The 25,959-nt window shown below is 37.2% G+C and overlaps 1 protein-coding gene across 3 annotated transcripts in view; it reads right to left on the bottom strand.

Annotated features, from left to right (window-relative positions):
- The window catches only part of LOC139141147 (C-type mannose receptor 2-like), a 46,780-nt gene that overhangs the window by 12,018 nt on the left and 8,803 nt on the right, over positions 1–25,959 (bottom strand). For 2 of the 3 annotated variants that reach the window (XM_070710757.1, XM_070710764.1), the window contains exons 2-4: positions 18,109–18,300; positions 16,324–16,477; positions 12,116–12,430 (exon numbers count right to left, since the gene is read on the bottom strand). In XM_070710757.1, coding sequence (XP_070566858.1) covers positions 12,116–12,430; positions 16,324–16,477; positions 18,109–18,234 — 595 coding nt within the window. In that variant the 5' untranslated portion in view covers positions 18,235–18,300. Of the gene's footprint in view, positions 1–12,115; positions 12,431–16,323; positions 16,478–18,108; positions 18,301–20,083; positions 20,211–25,959 lie in introns of those variants that run through there. The other variant, XM_070710772.1, reaches the window with a different exon arrangement.

Here is a 25,959-nt window from a genome sequence, read left to right as displayed (position 1 = left end):
AATCATCGGCCAAACGTGCAGCAACCTCTAATGTATTGGCCTCTTGTTCATTGATAAATGTCTTAATGTCACTTTGAATGCACCTCTTAAATTCCTCAATCAAAATAAGTTGACGTAATTTCTTATGATCCTGACAGATTTTCTCAGAAGAACATCAATGATCAAATAGTTGTTCTTTTGTTCGAGCAAATTCAACATAAGTTTGATCCTTCACCTTCTCACAATCACTAAATTTCTGATGGTAAGCTTCAGGCACCAACTCATAGCCCTTAAGCATTAATTCCTTCACAGAATCTGAAGCCTGCTCTACTGACAATTGAATGTAAATTTCTTTGGCTTTACCCACTCTCCAATTTTGTTACGTGAGAGAAAACGAACAAAAGGGTGAACTCAGCAGTTTTCGTATAATTCGAAATTTATTACAAAAAATAAAACTAATCGCCAAGTCAAGGGGTAGAATACAAACTGTAAAAGTGTACAGGCTACTTAGGGATGGACCATTAGACCTTGGGAGGGGGGTGGTCACAATGAAATTGTGAAAATTTTTTTTTTACTATTGTAAATTTCTGAAATTTTTTTTTTCCAATTGAGATTAGCTGTGCAATTTTTTTTTTTTCACAGAAAATGTTCAGATTTATAATTTTTTTTTAGTTCGTCGCTGTCTGAAGATAAAGAGGGCAAAGATGTGGTGCCAAGCACCACAAGCGGCCACGCAAGTGGTCACGGGGGGAGGGGGGGAGGTCAGGAGAGGGGTGTCCCCCTGCTGCTGTTGGAGCTTTTGAAAAATAGAGATTACAATGGTGTTATTTGTTGGCACTTGAGGAGTATTTTTGCCAGGGGAGGTCAGGAGGGGGTGTCCCCCTTCCTGCCGTTGGAGCTTTTGAAAAATAGAGATTAAAATGGTGTTATTTGGTGGCACTTGGGGAGTATTTTTGTGGGGGGTGGTCAGGAGGGGGTGTCCCCCTCCTGCCGTTGGAGCTTTTGAAAAATAGAGATTAAAATGGTGTTATTTGGTGGCACTTGGGGAGTATTTTTGCGGGGGGTGGTCAGGAGGGGGTGCCCCCCTCCTGCCGTTGGAGCTTTTGAAAAATAGAGATAAAAATGGTGTTATTTGGTGGCACTTTGGGAACATTTTTTTCGGATTATACATCTTTCTCTGAAACATGGTCAGGGCTCCTCAGTAGCTTCCTATAAGTTTTGAAAATTGACTATTTTGGTTTCCTGGCTTCCCTTTCTACTGCATGGTGAAATGCCTACATTCACGCCACCAAACATCATGCATATCTCATGATTTACAATTGATTTTGACAAGCTGAGAAGCTAAAATAAGCTAAATAATATAGTTAAATTTGCAAATTTGTGTTTTTAGAGCAATTGTTGCCCTTTTTTGATCAAAACATCTATTTCTCTGTAGCATGTCCAAATTGGTTAGATGTGTATAGATGTGTTGAAATTTCAATATTTGTCTTTTTAGGGCAATTTATGCCATTCATGGTCAAAAAATCTGTATTCTCTGAAAGGGCTTGTTCAATTTCTATGAAATTTGCTACACAAAAACGATTATTCATGCAGATTTATTCAGTATTTGCTATCGAGAAACTTTCAAAGTTCAACCCCTTTTGTGTGTCTTTGTGTTGGGATTTGTTTGATAGATGGCATTCTACGTAGTGTATTGTTGAATGTTAAAACATGTGTTGCTGTTATTTTTTGAGGCTGTTTTTTGAGAAAAAAGAATTGAAAATGCCTTTTTAAAAGCAAAATAATACATAATGACTTGATATGTTGTTTTATCATTATTGACCTGTTTCTACTTGTTCACCCATTCTTGCATTCATCATTGCAATAAAATGCTGTGAAAAAAATGAAGCTGATGTGGCCTGCATCTGTTTACTTGATCTTAAAAGGCAAATACAACTTCTGTCTTGACAACCAACTTTCTGTCTTGACAACCATACCATAGTTTCAATGTTTTACCTAGTGTACCTGCTTGGTTTGTACGCAGGAAACAAGTAGAAAACAGGTTCTATAATTTCATAATTTTCAAGTGATCAGAATACAAAAGTCCTGAAAAGATAAGATAATCACAACTTCCAGTATAAGGGATACAGTCACTCTAAATGTATAAATTAAAATTAAAAATGTGCCGGGAGGATGTACTAAAAAATACAGAAAGTTGCTTTCTGTCGGTAAAATCTAAAACAAATTCAAAATTTTAAAGACTTTTGCAGATTTTTTTTTTACGCCTTTGTCTTCTTATTTATTTTTTTTTTATTTTGCAAACTAGTTTGAAGATTTTTTTTTTCCTAACTTTCTGCTCTGAAATTTTTTTTTTCTGTTTTTGACCACCCCCCTCCCAAGATCTAATGGTCCGTCCCTTATCTCAGCTGGGACGGCGAAGCTCCAGTCTCAGAGTTGTAACAGTCAGTAGGATGAATGAACAGTCTTTTGGCTTGCAGGCTTAAAGTTGCACAAAGTCCACAGTATAAATCCAGCGTGGCAGTGAAGGTCTTGAAAAGTCTTGAAATTAATACTGCTGGGGTTTCCAAAGACTTGAAGTAACACGCACGAGACACGATCCCAAATGTCTGACTGCAAGCTGTGCCGGCCCCTATTTATACTCATGTGCTTATATAAGAACATATAAGAACAATCTAAAACTTTTATTGACATGCTAATTACTGCTCTAAAATTATCTCTCTTACACAACTATTTAAATTTCCGGAACATTCCAAACATGACTAATTGAATTCAAGGTCGTGAGGTAGTAAAGGACAGTGACCTTGAGAATGTTCTAGACTGATTACTCTCAGGTTATGAGTGGAGGGGGGAATGACCTACATAATAGTAGGTCCTTTCTGAAAATCCAGTGTGTTTGTATTGTACATTTTATTTCATCACAAATAGCATCTACGTCATTTCTAATTGAATGAATTATCAAGAGAGGCTTGCATATTTTTTAATAGTGTATACGGATAGCACGGACACAACGTCGAGATTTCCTCTCCCAAATCGAGAATCTTTGGAATTGAAAGCTGATATCGAGTCTTTGTTTGTCTTTAAAACCTTGAAGTCTGTGGCGCGAGGAGAACGGTCCGGTAGCTTAAGGAGCCTTCAGTAATTACAGGTGGGGGTGGGCCGGGGGAATGGGGGGGGGGGAGGGTCACTTTTTAGAAAACAATTCAAGGGGAAGGGTCACTTTTTATAAACCTATCTTGGGGGAGGGTCACTTTTGACAGAAGCTGATATTATGGCCAAAACTTTGATTGTCCATGTGATATTTCCTAAATAGAAGTCACCAACAAAATACGCACACACTTAAAGACCAGAATGCATAGTGAATTTACATTTTGGTGAAATTCCAAAATCAAATTTCTTACACAGCCATAGACTTGTAACCACTCTAGTCTAATCAAGAACAATAATCTAAATAATCAAGCATACATAAATGCACAGATTTATCTAATTTTGTACTGAAAAAAAATTATTGATAGTTTCATCATAGACCCCAATGCATAGTGTATTACATTTTGGTGAAATTCCAAAATCAAATTTCTTACACAACCATAGACTTGTAACCACTCTAGTCTAATCAAGAACAATAATCTAAATAATCAAGCATACATAAATGCACAGCTTTATCTAATTTTGTACTGAAAAAAAATTATTCATAGTTTCATCATAGACCCCAATGCATAGTGTATTACATTTTGGTGAAATTCCAAAATCATATTTCTTGCACAACCATGGACTTGTAACCACTCTAGTCTAATCAAGAACAATAATGTGAATAATCAAGCATACATAAAGGCACAGATTTATCTAATTTTGTACTGAAAAAAAATTATTCATAGTTTCATCATAGACCCCAATGCATAGTGTATTGACATTTTGGTGAAATTCCAAAATCATATTTCTTGCACAACCATGGACTTGTAACCAATCTAGTCTAATCAAGAACAATAATGTGAATAATCAAGCATACATAAATGCACAGATTTATCTTATTTTGTACTGAAAAAAAATTATTCACAGTTTCGTCATAGACCCCAATCCATAGTGTATTGACATTTCAGTGAAATTCCAAAATCAAATTTCTTACACAACCATAGACCTCTAACCATTCTAGTCTAATCAAGAAAATTGATATCAATAATCAAGAGTACACAAATGCAAAGATTTACCTATATTTGTATTGGAAAAACCTATTCATACTTTCATCATAGACACCATGGATAGTGAACCTACTTTTTAGATGAAATTCAGAAATCAATTTCTTGTACACAAATGCTCATTTTACTTCCCTATTCAAGCAAAGTACATTTAAATACGTTATCAAACATATATAAAATACAGATATAGCATGTTTTGTGGGGGTAAATTGTCAATAATTTGCCTGATTATAGACTCCATGTATTATGATTGGATATTTTTGGATGAAGCACTAAATCAGCTACATCTTGCCTTCTTATAGTTGCATAAAATATGGTGACCCTCCCTAAAATGTATGAAATACCATATCTCTTCAAACATTCTTGCGTACTAAATTGCGACTGTCCCTCCAAAAACACCAGCCCTCCCCTCTGTAATTTGTCCCTAACATAACAATTGAACCAATTGTCATGTAAATAAGCTGATACTGTTTTAGTTATTCCTGGGGAGAATACCTCAGTGGTTGGGGGGGGGGTCAAGTTTAAGAATGTCAGACAAGGGGGAGGGTCACATTTTAGAAAGGAGGATAGGGGGATGGTCACATTTTACGGTACAGGTGTTCGCGAAATTCCCCCGGCCCACCCCCCTGTAATTACTGAAAGCTCCCTTATACACTGTAGTTTCTCACTGTCAAACAGAAGTACAACCCGTTTGCGATAGGAAATCGAAGGCCGCAGGATGTGTAAAGTGTCGTTTCTTGTCAGTTTCAAAATCTGTGGCTTTATTATTAAGTAATTGCAGGTTTGCAAATTATATATTCATAGAAATTTTTACTATGTAGAATTTTTCGCAAAATGTTTCTTGCCTTTGTGGTCATGGCAAGTACTTAAAAGCCCTCTAACATCCCCTTCATCATGTCAAAATTACAACCAGGCAAACATGTGACTATTAAGCTACATTATTTTATTCAAACCCTGTGGGGTGTTTGATGAACGTCAGCACCACGCGGCCTGTGTAAAGTGTCGTCAAAGTTCTTATAAAACTTTATTTCAGCAATAACCCCCGCCGCAGGAGGGTATACACGAGATTTTGGTACAATGCGCAATATAGCACGTGCTGATAGGCGAGTGCTATGGAGCGAATTGTACCAAATTCTCGTGTATACCCGACCGCTATGGGGGTTATTGGTATTAGATTATATCAACTTGTGTGTCTTTGTTGTCGTGCTTGGATATTTTCGTCACTTTTAAGCCCCAAAAGCAGAAAACGGTCGTATGAGAGATCGAACGTCGGAAATTCAGCGCCCGAGATCAAGCATTTTTATAAGTTTGAATCAGGTTTACAACAGTATCCTACGATAACAAACGCATTACGGTCATCAACATTGCACTTTATTCACCAGTTCTGCATGGCAGGGCTGCGTGTTACCGGCGTTATACGGCCGGTAACACAGAGCCCTGCCATGCAGAGCTATTTACTAGTATCATTTCACATGCAACGCGAACATTACATGCGATCTGCCGCAGACAGAAAATGGGTCAAAAGTTCAAATCACACGAAAAAGTAACAATTATTTGCGAAAATTTACATATTAAGAATAATAGTCCAGTTTTGGCATACTATTACTAAAAATAGATTTGTCTCATTTTGTACCGATGCGTCGACCATCGCAACATTCAGTCTTGGTACAGTGAGGTTACAGGCGCTAGTTTTGCATGGTGGATAATTTGGACGTTATTGTACTAGCAAACAAGCAGTGTTGAAATAATCCAGACTTGACAGAACTGTGGTACAGTTTTGCAGAGTGTGCTGCCCGATTCAGCGAGAGCAGGACGCTGACACCGCTTGTTACATTTGATTAAAGAAACTACAGAAACGGCCTTTTCTACTTCATATCTGGACATTTTACTTGAATTTGACTCTAATGGTCACCTTTCTACTAGGCTATATGACAAGAGAGATGATTTCAACTTTAGTATCATCAATTTTCCATACCTCATAAGTAATATTCCACTCTCACCAGCTTATGGGGTATACATTTCCCAGCTTATTCGATATGCTAGAGCATGCAGTTCATATGGTGATTTTGTAGAGAGACATGGCCATCTCTCTTACAAACTATTAAATCAAGGTTACACCAGAGCAAGACTTGTCTCTACATTCAAACGCTTTTTGGCAGGTATCGCAAGCTGGTAGATAAATACAATATCTCTCTTCGACAAATGATCACTGATGGCATCGGTGACATTGGGCCTTAGTTAGTGACCACTACCTATCTGACTTATAGATTGATATATGGCGGGTGCCACATGTGGGGCAGGATGCGCTTACTATTTTCGAAACACCTGACATCACTTCTTGGTCTTCTGGCCAGAGGTCCATATATCTTTCTTTCATGAATATGACTTTGTTTGTGTACCGTCTATTTACTGTCTGTTCTGTGCTGTTTTGTGTCTATGTTTACAACTATTGTCTTGCGAATGCTGACCTACTGTCATTGGATTACGGATTGGTATGATTGCGATTAATTTTGATGTAGCTCTGCGTGGCAGGGCTGTGTGTTACCGGCGTTATACGGCCTCAGGTAACACACAGCCCTGCTACGCACAGCTGCATTTGATTTCAACTTTCGTCGCAGTCACCAGGAGGAATCCCATTGTTATTCTGAACTTCATGGAATACATCGTTAGAACATCTTTGTCTGTTAAAGCTCAAACTTTGGCAAAGAATATCTGACATACCGTCACTGTGAGGAAGTGTCAATTTATTTGTATATGAACGAATGCTATATTCATGATTTTAAAGAACTGTGTGTCGTGTCTCGACTCTCGCTGAATCAAGCAAAAGTGCTCTTTGCGCCGTTGCCCTAATGCAATGGTTTGTGTGCATCAAACCTAAATGGACTGCTTCACAGGTGTCTTTCATCATTGACCCCAGCTTATTTTCACCAAGAGGTGAGTTACTGACCCATACTGTTATCTGTGTATCGAAACTCGGACATCGGTCTTTGAAACAAAGCGGACTGTTTCGGATTAAGTTTAGATCGGTACGTTCAAATGCACCGACTGGGCAATTTTCGAAAATGCTGGTGTAGGGGCCTGTTTTACCACTGCTAAAACAGTATTTTAGCATCGTTTGAATGAGCTCTCGTCCAGTCAGAATGGCGCATTGTAGCATGATATAATATAATTGTATTTTAATTAAAAGGAAAGAGTCAATGTCGCAAAGGAAATTGACAGAGACTTGGGACACCGTGCGCATTATTGCAACACTGTTTGCTAAAAGAGACCATTAAATTGTCTTCCTTCCCATTTTGTACAGATTGGAACAACCTTGTAATATTTGTTCGCGATTGCGTCTTGAAAAAAACGTCCATACAGTTATCAAAATCTGCGATTTGTGTATGACCGATCTGCTACTTTTCGAGGCCAGGCCAAGTAGGTATATCATAGAAGACACGATTGCTAGTAGACCGTGTGGAAGGAGGCTGTGGCCCCTGTTCGTATTCAAACTTAGGGAGCTTTCAGTTGTTATTAGGGAGGTGTTGGCCGAAGGAATGGGGAGGGAGGATCAGATTTTACATTGCTAAGTTTGTGATGAATGAAACATCTGAATGAGTTATGTATGACGGACCGTCAACAAAACTGAAATCGTTCTAAAAACAGGCTGACAATGTTATACAAACGGAGGTAGTGTATCATTGCCACTAATAGGAAAAGTGTAACGTGCTTTATTCATGTACACACCGAAAAATCAGGCAATCTTAGGAAAGACGATGAAGTTGACAGGACAAAATTATATACATACAAATTTCAAACGAAATGAACTCATCAAATATCCGGCATATGCGCAAGAAATGGCCTCGGATAGGAACTCGTCGGGTTAGGGTCACCGGACATTATCCAAATTTTAGATGGTGAGACCTGTAACCTTCATAAATGAAATAATCTCCACAAATATAACATCAATCACAGCTATGGTAAAATACACCCATAAATGTAATATCGCCCATATATGTAACAAAAAGCAACCATAAATGTAATATTAACACCAACTATAAATGTAACAAATGGTAACTAATATACTAAATCTACATTGTCATCGCAATTGAAGAATCAGCCCTTAAACATTTGTCTATGAAATAAATAAAGGGAAAGCAACTTCACACATCGTTCTTTTCTTGGTTGTTTGTTTGCGTTAAGTGTATTTCGTTTTGCGTATAGAACTGATGATTAGCCACGGCGAGACACAACTGTAATCTGCGTGTCGGTGCAGTCTGTAGGTCAGAATGAAATGACTGTATAACACAACGACCGTTTAACGCTGTGTTTCGAAAGTTTGCCCGCTTTCTCCACCAGTCGCCTCAAGTTCATCTTTAGTGGATGTATATTTATGAATTAATATGCAGATTGTACGTTGTCCAACTTGAAGTTTATTCTTTCACTTGGGACGCTAGTGGTTCATTAAGATAATGTGTTCAAGATAGTGTTCGTATGTGTAGATTGAAAGATGTTCTCATCAACAAGCTTTGTATCGTACGTTTCTATAATTGTATTTTTCTCTATTGTTTGTTCTGAGTCTTCTGTTGTATACTTTGTAAGGTATCACCGGTTTACGAGCGATTTTGACGCTTATTGGTGTTTAGAACTTCTGAACTGCTGTTCCACCCTATATGGATAGGCATCTCGCCGTTTTCTGTGTTCGGAAAGGAAACCTAGTTTTAAGAAAGTATGCAATGGCATTACACTGCTCTTATTTTAGTAACACGATTGGAACTAATTAGGGATAATCGGATCTTCATATTTTTCAAATTTCTCAAAATTGTTAGGTGCCCTATAGCTGAATGTTGCGATATTACAAATAACTCATATAAAAACAAGTGTGTAACTTGAAAAGACAAGTCATTGACAATGACATAGTCCCCACTTGTAATAGGAGTATAAGTCTTCATGGGGCAGGGAAATGTGGTCATTAAGAAGTATCACTGGAGTGTATATGTTCAGATCTATGGACACATAGGTCTATGTCATTGTTCCCAATTTGAAACAAGAGGCATGTCTTAGTTATGGTTCTAAATCGGGAAAAAAGATCAGACCTCTAGCTGTGTTGGCCAGCCAAGAAATACATATGTGCATAATAAATGAGGTACAAGATGTGACATCTTAAGGTCTATTATCCTATCAAAATTGAAGCGTAAAGAACTTGTGGTTACTGAGTTATGCCTATATATGCATAATCAAGGTCAAAGGTCATCAAGGTCACGTGACATTTTGAAAAAAAAAATTGTATAGCTAATTAATCCATATATGCTAAAATTCAGACCTCTAGCTGTATTGGCTTGCCCATAATTATATATGGGCATAATTAACAAGGTAAAGCATTTGTTGTCATAAGGTCTCCCATCCTACTAAATATAAAGGACATAGCACTTGTGGTTACTTATTTATTGACATAATCGTGTATTTAAGGTCAAAGGTCATCGAGGTCACATGACATTTTGTCGAAAAATGTCTATCCTATAGTCTATCCATATATACCAAAAATTATACATCTAGCTGTATTGGCTCGCTCAAAATTAGATATGCACATAATTAATAAGGTACAATATGTTGCGTCATAAGGTGTCCCATCATACCAAATATGAAGGGTGTAGCACTTGTGGTTCCTGAGTTATGGACAAATATGTATATTTGAGGTCAAAGGTCACCGAGGTCACATGACATTTTGTTAAAAAAAATGTCTTGATAAGTTATCCCTATATACCAAAAATCAGACCTCTAGCTCTATTGGCTCGCTCAAAATTAGATATATGCATAATTAATTAGGTACAATATGTGGCGTCATAAGGTGTCCCATCATACCATATATGAAGGGTGTAGCACTTGTGATTACTGAGTTATGCAGAAATATGTATATTTGAGGTCAAAGGTTATTGAGGTCACGTGACATTTTGTCAAAAAAATTGTATTGCTAAGTTATCCCTATATACCAAAAATCAGACCTCTAGCTCTATTGGCTCGCTCAAAATAAGATATACGCATAATTAATTAGGTACAATATGTGGCGTCATAAGGTGTCCCATCATACCAAATATGAAGGGTGTAGTACTTGTGGTCACTGAGTTATGGACAGATATGTATATTTGAGGTCAAAGGTCATTGGGGTCACGTGACATTATGTCAAAAAAATAGTATTGCTAAGTTATCCCTATATACCAAAAATCAGACCTCTAGCTCTATTGGCTCGCTCAAAATTAGATATACGCATAATTAATTAGGTACAATATGTGGCGTCATAAGGTGTCCGATCATACCAAATATGAAGGGTGTAGTACTTGTGGTCACTGAGTTATGGACAGATATGTATATTTGAGGTCAAAGGTCATTGGGGTCACGTGACATTATGTCAAAAAAATAGTATTGCTAAGTTATCCCTATATACCAAAAATCAGACCTCTAGCTCTATTGGCTCGCTCAAAATTAGATATACGCATAATTAATTAGGTACAATATGTGGCGTCATAAGGTGTCCCATCATACCAAATATGAAGGTTGTAGCACTTGTGGTCACTGAGTTATGGACAAATATGTATATTTGAGGTCAAAGGTCATTGAGGTCACGTGACATTATGCCAAAAAAAATAGTATTGCTAAGTTATCCCTATATACCAAAAATCAGACCTCTAGCTCTATTGGCTCGCTCAAAATAAGATATACGCATAATTAATTAGGTACAATATGTGGCGTCATAAGGTGTCCGATCATACCAAATATGAAGGGTGTAGTACTTGTGGTCACTGAGTTATGGACAGATATGTATATTTGAGGTCAAAGGTCATTGGGGTCACGTGACATTATGTCAAAAAAATAGTATTGCTAAGTTATCCCTATATACCAAAAATCAGACCTCTAGCTCTATTGGCTCGCTCAAAATTAGATATACGCATAATTAATTAGGTACAATATGTGGCGTCATAAGGTGTCCCATCATACCATATATGAAAGGTTTAGCACTTGTGGCTACTGAGTTATGGACAAATATGTATATTCGAGGTCAAAGGTCACCAAGGTCACGTGACATTTTGTCAAAGTGTCTGAGATATCTGCTTGAACGGATGGACTCGCGGATGGAATCACGGACGGACAAGATCCAATCTATAAGCCCCCTGGACTTCATCTGTGGGGACTAAAAACTGTGTCACTGCATCCTTTTTGCAATATGAATACGATGAGAAACTAAATTTTTATTTTACTTGGCCTTATACATGGGAGTCTATGGACTGCCTTATACATGGGAGTCTATAGACTGCCTTATACATGGGAGTCCATGGAGGTGAAAACTAAAAAGTCCTCTAACACGGCCAAATTTGATCGCATTGTGAAACAAAGCGACATGCATCTGTATGAGGTAGGGTACTATCCTTGTACCAAGTTTGAACGAAATCGCTCCAGGCGTCTCTGAGATATCTGCGTGCATTGACGGACGGACGGACGCACGGACGCACGGACGGACGGGCGGACGGACGGACATGACCAAACCTATAAGTCCCCCCGGACGGTGTCCGTTGGGACTAAAAAGCAGATGAAGAAACATTTGCTGATTATATCGACGTCGACATTACTTCACCATCCAATTATCCTAAATTAGTTCCAACGTGTTTAGTATATTAATTACCAAGATTATTGATAAACAGATGATCAAATTCAAGTTAAAGTTCAAGTGGAAACATTAATAGTTGAGTTTCAATACATCTATGCTTAATACCTGTATCAAATTTGTGGTTCTGGGTTGTACATGAATGGTTGACTGTTATATTACCTTTTGGTTGATTTTATGACAATTGTGGTCAGTATTACATTTATGGAGATTACGAGACTATTTCATAGGCCCTTGAAGGATATTGAGCTTGGTTTTAGAGTTAAAAATTAGAGTTAAAAGTTTAGAGTTAAAAAAGTTAAAAACTTACGTATTCCGGTGTAGTACACTGATACTGCTACCGGTCCACCACACTTGAAATACTTTTTACCCGGACACGGGGTTTGGCAGGAAGATTCGTCAACTTTTTGTTTTGTTCCATACAAGAAATCACAGATGCAATTCACGTTGTTTACTGGTCCAGACAAAATAGCGAAAATAATTCCGTGATTTGAGCAGAATTTGATGCATTTAGCTGGAGTCAAGGTTGAATCAGATTCTATCTTTGCCCAGGATCGTCGCTCTTCTCCACCAGCTAACTTTCCCTCAATGAAGCATCCCAAATATGAAATATTTGAGACTGTGTCTGCAAAATGGTAATGCAAATATTGTTATTGTGATATCAGACTTGATTGCTAGAATTGGCAAGAGTATAATAAACATTCTAACTATATATTCTTCCTTTAAAATTGTCTGTGCAATATATACATAATTATTTTAAAGGAATGAGCGCAACATCACACATCTTTTCTACTTGTCAAATGAAACAACAATCTTGAAAAGACATCAAAATATCGACATTTTCTTTTCATCAGTCGGCCATTTAGTGTTTACTCTCTTCTTTTTTGTGTGCGATTTGGTATTTGTGTCGTCAAAACTGACTCATCGCAACTGTTGTTCCAAATATTTGATTTTTCGGTGTGGTAATATCTTTCAAGCTTACATTAACACCTATTTACAATTGCCTGAAACGTTTGTCGTTAAGGGCTCTGTCAAGTTCAAGAAATCAAATGATTTATTTTTCACTTAACATTCCGCTGGTTACATTATATCGTGCAAACGATATATGTTGTCATAGCTTCTGATTAACCGTTTGATCGAGACAGAGAGAGTTAACAGTACAGTTCTTCAAAAGATAACAGTTTCTATATTCGACAGAACTCGTGGATGTAATCAGCAACACCACTGCCCCTAAAGGTTAGAACGAGTCAATCAACACAAGGAGCCTCCCGGAGATAAATTTTGTCATGTACACTCTAATGACGTAACAAAAGATCTTAATGATGGCTATGGTGTTAAAACCTTGTCATGATTGACATGTTTAATGATTGCGCGGCACGGGTCACAGAATGGTGGTATATTCTACGCGTCCTGACAAAGGGAAAAACGACAAACGATGAATGATTCTCGTTATTGGATAAAATTCTGTGGCAAGTGAATGCCGCGAAAAACATAAACAACTTCTTATCAACTGTCTCCGTATTTCATCCGTATTTCATCGTCTGCTTCTTGTATAAGTTATGTTATGCGTGGCGAATTACTTGGCACGTGACTAGGTCGCTTGTTTTCTGATACATGCTGGCCGGCCGTACTGCAGTAAACACCGTGATACACGGAAGCCGTTTAAGCATTTATTTTAGATATATCCTATACGTCAGAAATAGCCCCATTAGAGACAGGATCCTCGCAAATTTGAGTGATTTCTTGATCTAAGAATTAAACATCTTGAACGAGACTGCTTTAAAAGTCAAGGGGCATATGTGTACCAACAGTAGCTAGACCGACCATCCACACCTGATTAAGTGCTCTTGTTGTCATTGTAAAGTTACTCTGGCTGTTACCACTCCTCCTGTGCAAGTTTGTAAACACGCTTGTTTATTTACAGGGTGTTTATTGGATACCAAACATTGTCTACACTTCTGTTTGTTATTGTAATGAGTGTCTTGCAACTGACATTTGTGCTAAGGGTTTTTCTCATGTACATACATATAGATTGATATCTATGTCGTACCACACATCCATGCGAACACACACAAACACAAGCAGACATCTGACTATTGAAATAATATCTTTGACGACCAACATGCTTTATTTGTGAAAATGTACATTTTGTTGAGGGAGGACATCGCCTCAAAGGGAATGAGGGTAGATATAATCACATGAGAAGTAGCCTTGAATTTAGTGAACGTACATTATCAGATCTACCGTACATCTTTCCTACATTCAGAACAGTGTTTATGTGGCTGGCCTACATCACAATATTCAGTTCAATTGCCATCCTTCCTATAACACCACAGCATAATGTCCTTATTTGGATTTCGACAGAAGTTATGGTCACCGAGACCCTATCGTGGATAATGTATAAGGGTCATGTTATGATTGTTCGGTGTTTGTTTCCACCAGTTCTGACATTCATCTCCCAAAGCTGCCTTGTTTACAGTTCCACGGTAATCGCTGCCATTTCCGTCATAGTACATTCAGTGTTTGACTTTCCTTATGTATTAAAAAGACATAAAATACGTTTTCACCTTTCTTTTCCTTCCATTTCTACAGGTCATATTCGTTTCCAATAATGGTAATTGCCACATACATCGTCCTATCCTAAGGTGACGAGTTTGTCGCAATTAGGGAGCATTCGTTTTTTACGGGGTGGGAGGGGGGGGGGGTCGGCGGAACTTGAGCAACAAATGAAATGTAAAAAGCGACCCCCCTCCAAATCAAATTTCTAAAATTTGACCCCCCTATTCATCAATCGTAAAATGCTCCCCCCCCCAAAAAAAAAAAAAACCAACAAAAACAAACATCAGATTTAGTTCATTAACCCTTCACACCCTATGGCCCTGGGCTGAAAAATTAGGCCCTTCAAAAGTGTTTGCGAGAAAAAGAGTTACCAACCCCAATTTTCATGCTCAAAAACAGCGACCCTCCCCCAGATGTCACAGTCCGTATCAATAATATCTTAATTGACTTATAATTTCCCATTTGACCTTTGAACTTTCAAAGATTCCTTTTTGAACTTTACAAATAATCACTGGGTGAAATTCCAATATCATATTGGTTTTTTCAGATCTGCTCTTTCAAATATAATATTCTCGTCACGTACATTTATATCAATTGTCAAACGTTTTTAAAGCACATATATAATAGCTAGTTTTGTATTGTAAAAATATATTCAAAGTTTCCTCACACACCATAATGTATAGAGAATCAACATCTTTGGTGAAATTCCCAAATCCAATTTCCTGCACACACATGAACTTGTAATCGCCCTAGTCTGATCAAGTACACTAATATCCATAATCAAGAGTGCATGAATACATAGATTTAGCTAGTTTTGTATTGGAAAAAAATTATGTATAGTTTCTTCATAGACCAACATGTATAGTAAATCAACATCTCGGTGAAATTCCAAAATCAAATTTCTTGCTCACACATGCACCAGTAACTACCTTAGTCTGATCAAGTACATTAATATCAATAATCAAGAGTTTATAAATACACAGATTTAGCTAGTTTTGTATTTAAAAGAAATTATTCACGGCTTCATATAGACTACTCATAGATTATGTATGGAGGACCAAGCAACATTTCAGTGAAATTCCAAAGTCATTTTTTTCCGTAACTCCATACACACCTGTAAAATTTGACCCCCCCCTTCTAATCATTGATTGTAAAATTTGACCCCCCTTAAAAACGGTTTCGTAAAGTCAACCCCCGATTTCCACCGACCCCCTCCCCGTAAATAACGAATGCTCCCTTACACTTTTTGGGACTTTTGTCTGTTTTAGTATGTCTTGCCCTGTTAACTAATTGGACAGTTGAGATACAATGACCAGGAACAGACAGAGACACCAAATCTGAAAGTGTAAATCGCTATGTGCAACGGGTGTATATACCCTTCACAAAAAGACAAAAGTAAAAACGTCTTTTTGCTAATTACTTTTAAACACAAGTTCAGCTTCGTGTTTAATCATATTAAAGACGAGCTAATTCTTGATGACCAATTGTAACCTTAGTCGTGTTTGTATAAATATCTACGACACAGAGTTATGATGACCTTGCAAAATCTTGGTAACAAATGTTTCAAGACATTTGTTAGTTAAGCGTGCGTCTTGCGGCCATATTTGATCACTTCATCAAACAAAGATTAGTTTATATGTATGAAGGCTTGTCTACATACTTTATCTTGGCGTGAAAAATTGCAACACATTTTTGACGGTGATATTACGCCACATAAAAGGGAAAACTCAGTGTGCTAGACCTTGAATCAGATTTGAAAGCATCTGGTCCAGACTTTTCAGAGAAACAGCTCTGGACGCACGCACGAACAAAAAACTATATCCGAAATATAAGCCCTTTGACTGTATCAACAGAAAAATGAAGCACCATCTGGATTGCCCACTTGTCTCCACGATGTTCTTAATGTAAAAAGCAACTAAAAATTTTTATCTATAGGTTTCGTGAAAATTTGATATTTACCTGTATGAAGGGCTAGCTCGTTGCAATATTTACCGGTGAATACATCAGTGTTGCAAAGACAAATAAAACCACTGGAACTGCAAGATGGCTCACATACAGCCGGTGCGGAACATGGCGAACTGGCACATGCGTCGGCTTTGCAGGAATCAGAGACCTGAAGGCAAAACACGGTTTTCGTATCTGTTACTTCTTCATTGTATTCTGAATCAAAAATAACTTCAACTACGTCAAGACGTGAAATTAAAAGGCAGCTTGACTTTGGTCTAAAGTGATCCGCTGTGTTCTAACTGATAAGATTAGAGCTAGAGGCAATCAGAATATTAGCATCATACGATCTAACCTGTACGTGTTTCTGTTTGTCCATGTTTCATTGATTGCAATGGCTGTCGACATAGTCAAGATGTCGGTAAGATCAAAACTCGACCAAGGTTACATATTAACATGTAAAAGACGATATTATCTACCGAGGAACAAGTTTCGTCAAAACTCATGTTATATTTGGAGAACATTTGATGATTTGCATTAAGGCAGTATGCGTCACGAAATAAAAAAAAATTACTCTATCGCCAAAACTTTCGTCAGTAAAACTAACAACCTTTCTCTTCCAAAGTAACGAAAAAAAAGCAAGGGTGACCGTGAAAAGTTCGATATAGAGAAAAAAACTACCCAATAAACCCATTAATTTGACATTCATACTGGCTGACGTTCCTGTCACATTGGTAATTTTCTCAAAATTTCAGAGTTTCAAAAAAAACAAAACAAAAGAAATCAAAAACGAAGACGGTGAAAAAAATTCGTACTTCAAGAGCTTCAAAAATGAGCTTCGAAACATCATAATAGAATTATACATAGAATTGTACAAATTTGACAGTCCTCTTATCTCCGAGGAGTATATTTACGCCAGTACTTCAAATGTCAACATGCCTAGAAACTAATTAATATTTGTCAGTGAGATGGTCTGTCCCAAGATTGGTCAGACTGGCCGTGCTAACTTTTTTACGTACTACCTATGGAAGACTACCTTCTTGTCCTGCGAAATTTATTAAAAACAGTCAAGAATAAGCACAACTTGTTAAATGCCCGGCTGTAGGGAACGTCGTTCACTGAACCGCACAGTGACTTACCTTGGGAATTACTGCAAAATAAATTTAAGAAATACACTGGAGTGCATTGATTACCTTTTGCATTGAAAGCAAATCTTATAAAGGCATTAAAACGTCGATAACAAAAGCTGTCAATAAACCTATTTCGCCGAGTTGTTTCCGTGTCAACAACTCGTGTTTGACACATTTCATAATTTGACTGAAATATATTGTGCAATATTTGGAATATGAAGGATAATAAATCATATCTAGAATCAGTTATTTGTACTTCCAAATCTTGGCAGCTAAGTGTTTAGTCTCCAACTGATGTTGTCAGAAATTCTATTCATTCACAAACATGCAGTATCTACCAATGCATCAAAAATATCATTTTTGAATTATTTTAAAGCAACTGTCGCTACAATATTTTTGACATACGGTATAGAGAGCCTCAATGTACCCAGGAAAGGTGTGTTGGAAATTGTCATTGATGTACAAAAACATCAAAGCTGTTGTTGAACATACATAATATTCATCATGAAGTCTCTTTTCCATTGGAGTGTCCTTTCAGAGTACCAACGATAGGGTCGAGTGTGCACAACTGGATTGTTGGAATCGTCAAATATGATTGAGAAAATCGTTGTTGATCAATAAAAGAAGGCATATTTAAAAATACCAAGTATCATACAATTTTCAGACTCACCACATTATGTTGCGAGAAAGTGGCGAATCTTGTATCGAAAATTGGTAGATTGAAGAACACAATTTCACTCATTATGAGTAGAAGGGACAACACACCGGCTGATTTCCTTCGATTCATTCGGACCATGACATGAAGTGAATTCTCGTCGAAGAACTATCCAGGACCTCTCCAGATGTGAATATTGTTGCTTGTCTTGTGAAAGTAAAATTTAATCATATAGCATAAGTATACACTATCATCTTTCTGCACGAAAGTTTGATGCAGTGCTTCTGGACATTTACCTTAAAAACAAAAATTCATTATGTAAATGCAAATCAGTAATTAATTTAAATGAAACCGCAATTAGGGAGCATTCGTTTTTTACGGGGTGGGGGTCGGTTGAACTTGAGCAACAAATGAAATGTAAAAAGCGACCCCCCTCCAAATCAAATTTCTAAAATTTGACCCCCCTATTCATCAATCGTAAAATGTGACCCCCCCCCAAAAAAAAAAACAAACAAACAAACATCAGGTTTGATTCATTAACCCTTCACACCCTCTGGCCCTGGGCTGAAAAATTAGGCCCTTCAAAAGTGTTTGCAAGAAAAAGAGTTACCCACCCCAATTTTCATGCTCTTAAAACAGCGACCCTCTCCCAGATGTCACAGTCCGTATCAATAATATCTTAATTGACTTATAATTTCCCATTTGACCTTTTAACTTTCAAAGAATCTTTTTTGAACTTTACAAATAATCACTGGGTGAAATTCCAATGTCATAGTTTTTTTCAGATCTGCTCTTTCAAATATAATATTCTCGTCACGTACATTTATATCAATTGTCAAACTTTTTTAAAGCACAGATTTTAATAGCTAGTAAAAAACAAATGGTCCCTATTTGCGTAATCATTTAAATTAATTAGTTTTGTCATTATGTAAAAGCAAATCAGGAATTAATTAATACCGCAAAGTGTCATTGAATTGTATCTAAAGCACTATGAGATCAGGGTCTATACCAAGTTTCATCAAATTTTGATGCAGTATTTGTGGATATATCATTCTAATTAGGAAAGTTCATTACATATGCAATTACAAATTAATTAGCATGACACTGACAAATGTCTTTATTCAATTTTAAGCAATGTGTGACCTTAACATCTGTAATAAGTTTCATGAAATTTGATGCAGTATTTCATGACATACCAGGCCAATTACGGAAATTCAATAATTGAAATGATACTGCTACATGTCGTGGAACAAATGGATGTGCATATGTATGACATAGGTCAACGTCCTTGTACCAACTTTGAATGATATTGGTGGAAATATGTCTGAGTTATGGCTCTGTACATGGAAAAATCGAACAAAATGGCCACCAGGCAGCCATATTGCATTGTATTGTGAAACCAATAGACATGCATATTTATGACATAGGTCAATGTCCTTGTACCAGCTTAAAATATGAGTTATGGCTAAGGATATGAAAAAAATTGTAACAAAATGGCCGCCATGCAGCCATATTGGATCATATCGTGAAACAAACTGGTGTGCATATGTATGACATAAGTCAATGTCCTTTTACCAACTTAGAATTAAATCGGTTGAGATGTGCCTGAGTTATAGCTCCGTACATAAAAAATTCGTAACAAATGGCCGCACGACGGCCATATCGGGTCGTATCACAAACGAAATCGACGTGCATATATATGACATATGAAGTAATAATTTCACCAAGTTTGAATGAAAGCTCTTCAGGCGTCTCTGAGATACCTGCATAAACGGACGGAAGGAAGCTTGATCATCATCATCTTAAATGGAATGGAGTTTGATTTGACTTCTGCCCGTTCTCAACAAACAATATAACAATGACATCGCAGTTCCTTTCATAGTGCCCCTTTTTGGACGCAATCTTCAACGAAGATAGCATGACTGTGAAATTTTACCATACACAGAAACAAATTGAATATTTTTATGAATATTACGAGGAAAAAACTCACCTTGATTCCTTTATATACAATAAGCGAAATTCTAACTTATAGCAATTACTTCAGACAGCTATGCAGTCATTAGACGAAATCATGTCGAGAACTTCATCGGAAAATGATAACTGATGAAAAATGGAGTCTAAATATAAGAAAAGTGGAGTCTAAATATGGAATCCTCAGAACAAGGACATGTCTTTAAGCAAATGTATATTTTCATCTATTTTCATCTGATGGGTGTTCGTTTTTCATCGTCTTGGTTTACGTATCGCATAATGTGATTTCCAGATTATTTCAGATTATTTCTGCAAATCGTCGGGGATTCCGTTTAATTCATGTATTTTGCAAGACGTTATAAGACTGTTCCTGTCCATGGTCTTTACGAAAAATAAGATTAAGATGTTTTAAATACTCAGAAGATCTTGGATGGATTTCTGAAGATCCTATTGTTACTTGAGGGGATATCCACGGAAGACAATCTCCAAACATACCTAAATATATCAAGATGACTTCAAGATATAGGTAAGAAGTTTAAATAGTACGATCAGACTCCACTTTCCATTCCGGTAGTAGAACCATGTCTTATTCACTAAAACAATCTGCCGATCGGATGCGTTTACTTTTCAGCAAATTGAATACAGATGACTTCGCTAAATAAAATTTACAATATGTGCTCTGTAGAGTTTTGAGTGATTGTCTGAACATTTCTGTCTACTTTACAACTCCAAGGCGATGATCCAAAACACGTGCCTCTGGGCGTAGCTTCGTTTAAGTAATTCAAATTTTGCAAGTATGAAAAACATTTTATGACAAATGACTAAGATGACCACTCTATCAAAAGGGGTAATCCTAATTATGCCTACTTTAAGCAAAACATGACAGCACAATGAGACAAAACATTTTAGCAGAATGAGTCAAATATATAGGCGATTTCTAAACCCCACGAAAAAAAATTACCAATACCGGGAATGGTTTCAGTTAAGTAGAAGTATTAACTGTTACTGGAGAAGCATATGAATACGAAAAATGATGTTTTATGTAGCAGTTTGGAATTATCCGAAATTTGATCAATGTGGTAAGTTTACATACCTTCAGCTACTTTAAAATGTTACTAAAACACCAAAATAATTGCCGAAAGAACTAAGCATTTGGATTCATTTTAAGTAATCCAATTCAAAGAACCGACGACAAGAGTACATGGCAATTGAAGTCAGCAGTAAGATAGATGAGCATCATTGGCAATAATTCATAAGAAGTAATGTATGGACTTTTATCCAACAGTAAAGTTTCCTCAGAGACTGTTGATGCAGAGTCCAAGAACAGTGACGACTAGTCAAATAACATTGCATGTCATATGATGCTGTTCGATCTTTGACCTTGTCGCCTCTTACAAGTGAAGTTATTGAAGTGCGAGGTTTAATTTCTTAGTTTGTTTGTCGCAGTGACTGCTGGGGAACCTTTGAACTCCATTTGCGCAGCGTTTCCCTGCGAATTTACATATTGTTAAAATGAAGTACTTTAACATTCACCTATTTTTTCCAATGGGCGGAAAATGGCGAGTATACTGTTAACAGAGCACAGAGGGTTTAAATAAGAACAGTTTCATGGTGGGGTCTCCAGATATGTATCTCTATCAACATTTTGCCAAATATTAAATGAGATTCACTGCGGTACACTTTAGTGATAAAAATTTGTAAGTAAACAAGATACGACAATGGCCATGCATTCTCATAACGTGATTTTATACTTGACCGACATTTCTATCAGGAACATGTTGTCATCTCATTCTGGAATATTAATCCTAAATTAGAACAAAAACATCTTCTGGCTTTGAGTCTGACTCTGAATCTTCTGGCTTGGCTTTTAGCATTGTTCTGGATATGTTGTAAATTTTATCCATTGAATACAGTGTCGTTTAAAGTCTCAGAACTAAATAAAAGGAGTGGCGCTGATTGTACGACGGAGCTATCGCTGATCTCCTTCAAATGAAATTTAAATTGAATATATTTTGACTAAGTGGCTATTTAAGAGGAGCTTCTATCATTTGCTTGGAATAAGAGAATCTAAGCTTTAAGCAGACACTTTTTTATTTATGTAAAAGGGTCACTTGTGGTCTCTTGACAGGGTATAATTAGGGGTTATTACACGAAGTTTGGGCGATACCGCGTCGTATTCGAGTGATGTGTCCGTATTTTGACGAGTTGCGCAGCAACGAGTCAAAACACGGACACATCACATCACACATCATACATGCATGCTTTGGTTATGACTGTTTTCCTACAGACGCTCCGAAATTAGCGAAGAAATCAACTTGAAATCGACCTTGCTTCCTCCAGGCTGTACTTATAAAAAGTTGGCTGCTAAGGAGTGATGACAACCGTATCACTTCTTGATATTATTCCGCTATTGGGCTATTCCACTTCAAAGGAGGGTTTATGGAGCACTTTTAAAGCAAACAATTTAGATATCACGATGTCGACACAGGTTTTCACAATTTGAAGAACATTTATTTTTAGTTTAAAATGACGGTGGATGTAAAACATAGGCGGGAGTTTGTAAAATGGATGTGTTTTCGTGTTTTGATACATAACCTCATCCCTGCGTGAAAGTTATGAGGCCGCCAAAATCGGGTCAAAATACTCGCGCCACGCTCAAACTCTATCGAGTATGAACTGCTGAGAGCACAGAGCAAGCAGCTCTGCGACATCTACGAATGCACATACAGTGGATATAATACCCGTACCAGTCAGTTTCTCTCGAAGAATTATACATGTTCCCAGACGTCAAATATGCCGAATTTACCATCTTAGTAAGCGGATTAGTGAAAACATGAAGTGAGTACACTGTAAGCTGTAGTGTCGTAACTCGTTCGTGATTTTGTTGCTGTACAAATAAAACATTTCAAAGGTATTTCTGTCGTCTGTGCTCGTATATTTTCGTTCCTGGCTTGCCTAAATAGAACTCAACTTCCTTTAACAACCTAAGCGAAAGTTTGACTTTCCCTAGATGGTACATTGTATCTGAAACCCGCACCGCATCTGTGCCACCAGACACGAACATGACAGGTACAAATCGGAAATATCATGTGCACCTTCAACCTTGTCTGTCGCGAGTATTTTCAGTGCGATTGGATTTTCGTGGCTCATTTACGACTGTAAACGATGTAATTCACCGCCCAGATACATTAAGCTCATCAACAGGAAACTTGTCGCAAAGCGATTCTATCATGATGCTCTTTCAACCGATATCTTTACGTGTAATCATACATCCATGGTGTAAATATTTAGCAGCGTAGACGACACGAAAACACTGCACCGAGCACCGCCACGGACCGGCCGTGAATTGACAGGTGTCGGCAAATTATACAAATTTTCAATACGTTTGTTTGTATGTTTTTGGTACAACTGTACTTGGCCTAAGTGTAATGCCCATAAAGTGACTGCAAACAACAGAATTTGGACCATAATCATAATGACATTTCGGATTGTCATTTGTCTTATTCGCTGAGCTGTTTTATATGTACATATACCAATGATGGTCATGCATACAGCGAAGGTCACGCGTACGCGTCGCTGTAAGTAGTTCGGTTAACAGTGAAAATATAATCCATATTTTCACTAGTTAAAATATGGGCTCATATCAGTACCGTCTGAACAATAGAAGAATGGCAATACAGGCATAGCATGTATGATAATGCTTGAAATGTCAGACAGATATTAAATTCTGTCATTTCAAACCTTCTCGTGTATGTGATTTTTAATCAATTTATACACGACCAACACCTTGTAGATCAGACAAAGTGAGTCAATCATCATTGATTTACTGAGACATTCTCATCAATATTATCTGCAAAATGAAACTAGGATTGGACGCTTGATACTGAGTGCGAAGACTTTAACCTAAAATATCAATCAATAATCCCAATAATATTCACTATTGGGGACAGGATGCAAATTGTTCATGAATCTTCTCGATCTTCTCTTGGATGAGAAATATGATAGAAATTCTATTCTGCTTTGAAACTGTAATTTAGACGTACGCCTCAATCACCAGCTACTGACGTAAAATGTACAATAATTTAAAGTAAAAAGAATATGAAAACATATTTTTTGAAAACCCAAATCAGCACTGAGACGGGTGTGAATGTTAGAAGATGAAAACTCAACAAATATGTGTATGTTCATAGAATATAGTCCGGTAATACATTTATGAAAGAACACAAGGTCAGGCACCTCTCTGCGAAATGACAAGGGTAAGAGGTTGACAGAAACAAATCTCTATTTATAATCAACACCAGTAGGATAATGGAGCGTGTATCTCGTCGCCGGTTTCTGGATTCTTTCTTATTTAACTAGACTTAGATTAGAATGTGCTGTTCGTACAACACTCCCATAGTCCAGGTGGTTATTGATTAGTGAACAATAAAGAGCTCTAATAGTTTTCGCGTCACACTTATAACCGCAATGACGCTTTACCATACCGAGTAATCTGTTAGACATCATGTAAATGCGATCGATAAAGGGTGTTCCTGTTTAGGTTGGATGTAAGGTCAACACCTAGATCACAGTATGTCTTAACAGACTCTAAACATTTGCCATCCATAACATACTCAAAGTTCAAGGGGTTTCTGGATCTTGTAAACCTGAGAACATTACACTTCGTTGTATTGAAAGACATGCCCCAGTTGACACTCCAATGGTATAGAGCATGGATGTCACCTTGGAGTTCAACACCATCTTGCTGAGATTCAATAGCACTAATGCATTTTGAATCATCAGCAAAGAGAGCTAAAGTAGTCTGACTTCGTTCATGTCTTGTGATCATCTTAGTTGACTTTTTAAAATCAAGAGTGGAACAATGTTGTTCAGTGGCAGTGGTAGTTACGCGGGGGAGGTGGAGGCGCGCTGGTTGAAATCGATCCCTGTGCTGAAAAATTATTCCTGGTGTTGTCGTTTAAAAACGAGATAAAGCTAAATTATATTTGAATGGTGCAAAGCTTAAACTTGTGAATTTTCCTCTGCGTTGGCAATTTTTGACAATTTTAATTGCAATGTATGTATTCACGACACTCCAAACAGACGAGCCATTTTTTGCTCTCAACCTGAACTTGCTGCAGAGTTTACTGTTTGAATTTTAAGTTTTAATTGTAATTGTAATTGCAATACTGTGGTGATTTAAGTGTAATCAAGAGTTTCCATGATGTTCAAACTGCATACTTGTGTGGTATCATTGCATTTTGTTGTGAGTGTTCGTGTATGTGTGGGTGCATGTGCATGATCCATATGCAGATATAAATTAATGAATTTGCAAATTATTATGCAAATTAGCCACTATGCTTTGGCTTGATCCTGGGTAGAACACTGTTAACATATAACAAAAAATAAAAATGTACCCAAAATAGATCCCCGACCAGTCTGAGTATTTTCCTTCAACCATTACACTTTGTTTTCTTGCGAGATCAGTAATCTGATACTCAATTTAAAGCATGCCATTGAAACCAAACAACTGTAATTTATGCAACAATTTATCGTGAGGTACTTTGTAGAAAGCCTTGGAGAAGTCATGACAGAGCATGTCTACCTGCCCTCCCCCCTTGTCTAAGACTTCACCAATATCACGAACAGCCTGCAAAAGCTGTGTACTAAATGACTTTGCTTTACAGAAACAATGTTGTATTACAACATTGAAGTTGTAAATAGAATTGGACAATACAGAATAAGCCTTATTGAAAACACATCTTTCCATCACATTGCTAACCGAAATTAACAAGGAAATCAGTGTATAATTAGACACATCTTCTCTCAGTCCCTTCTTAAACAATGGAATAACATTAGCTTGTTTCCATTGTGAGGGTACTTTTCCAAGTTTTAAGACATATTAAAAAGGTCACA

The sequence above is a fragment of the Ptychodera flava genome, chromosome 1 (assembly GCF_041260155.1).
Source record: "Ptychodera flava strain L36383 chromosome 1, AS_Pfla_20210202, whole genome shotgun sequence".
Taxonomy (NCBI): Eukaryota; Metazoa; Hemichordata; class Enteropneusta; family Ptychoderidae; genus Ptychodera; species Ptychodera flava.
The sequence above is the reverse complement of the archived record's forward strand: the minus strand, read 5'-3'. Positions and strand labels throughout refer to the sequence as shown.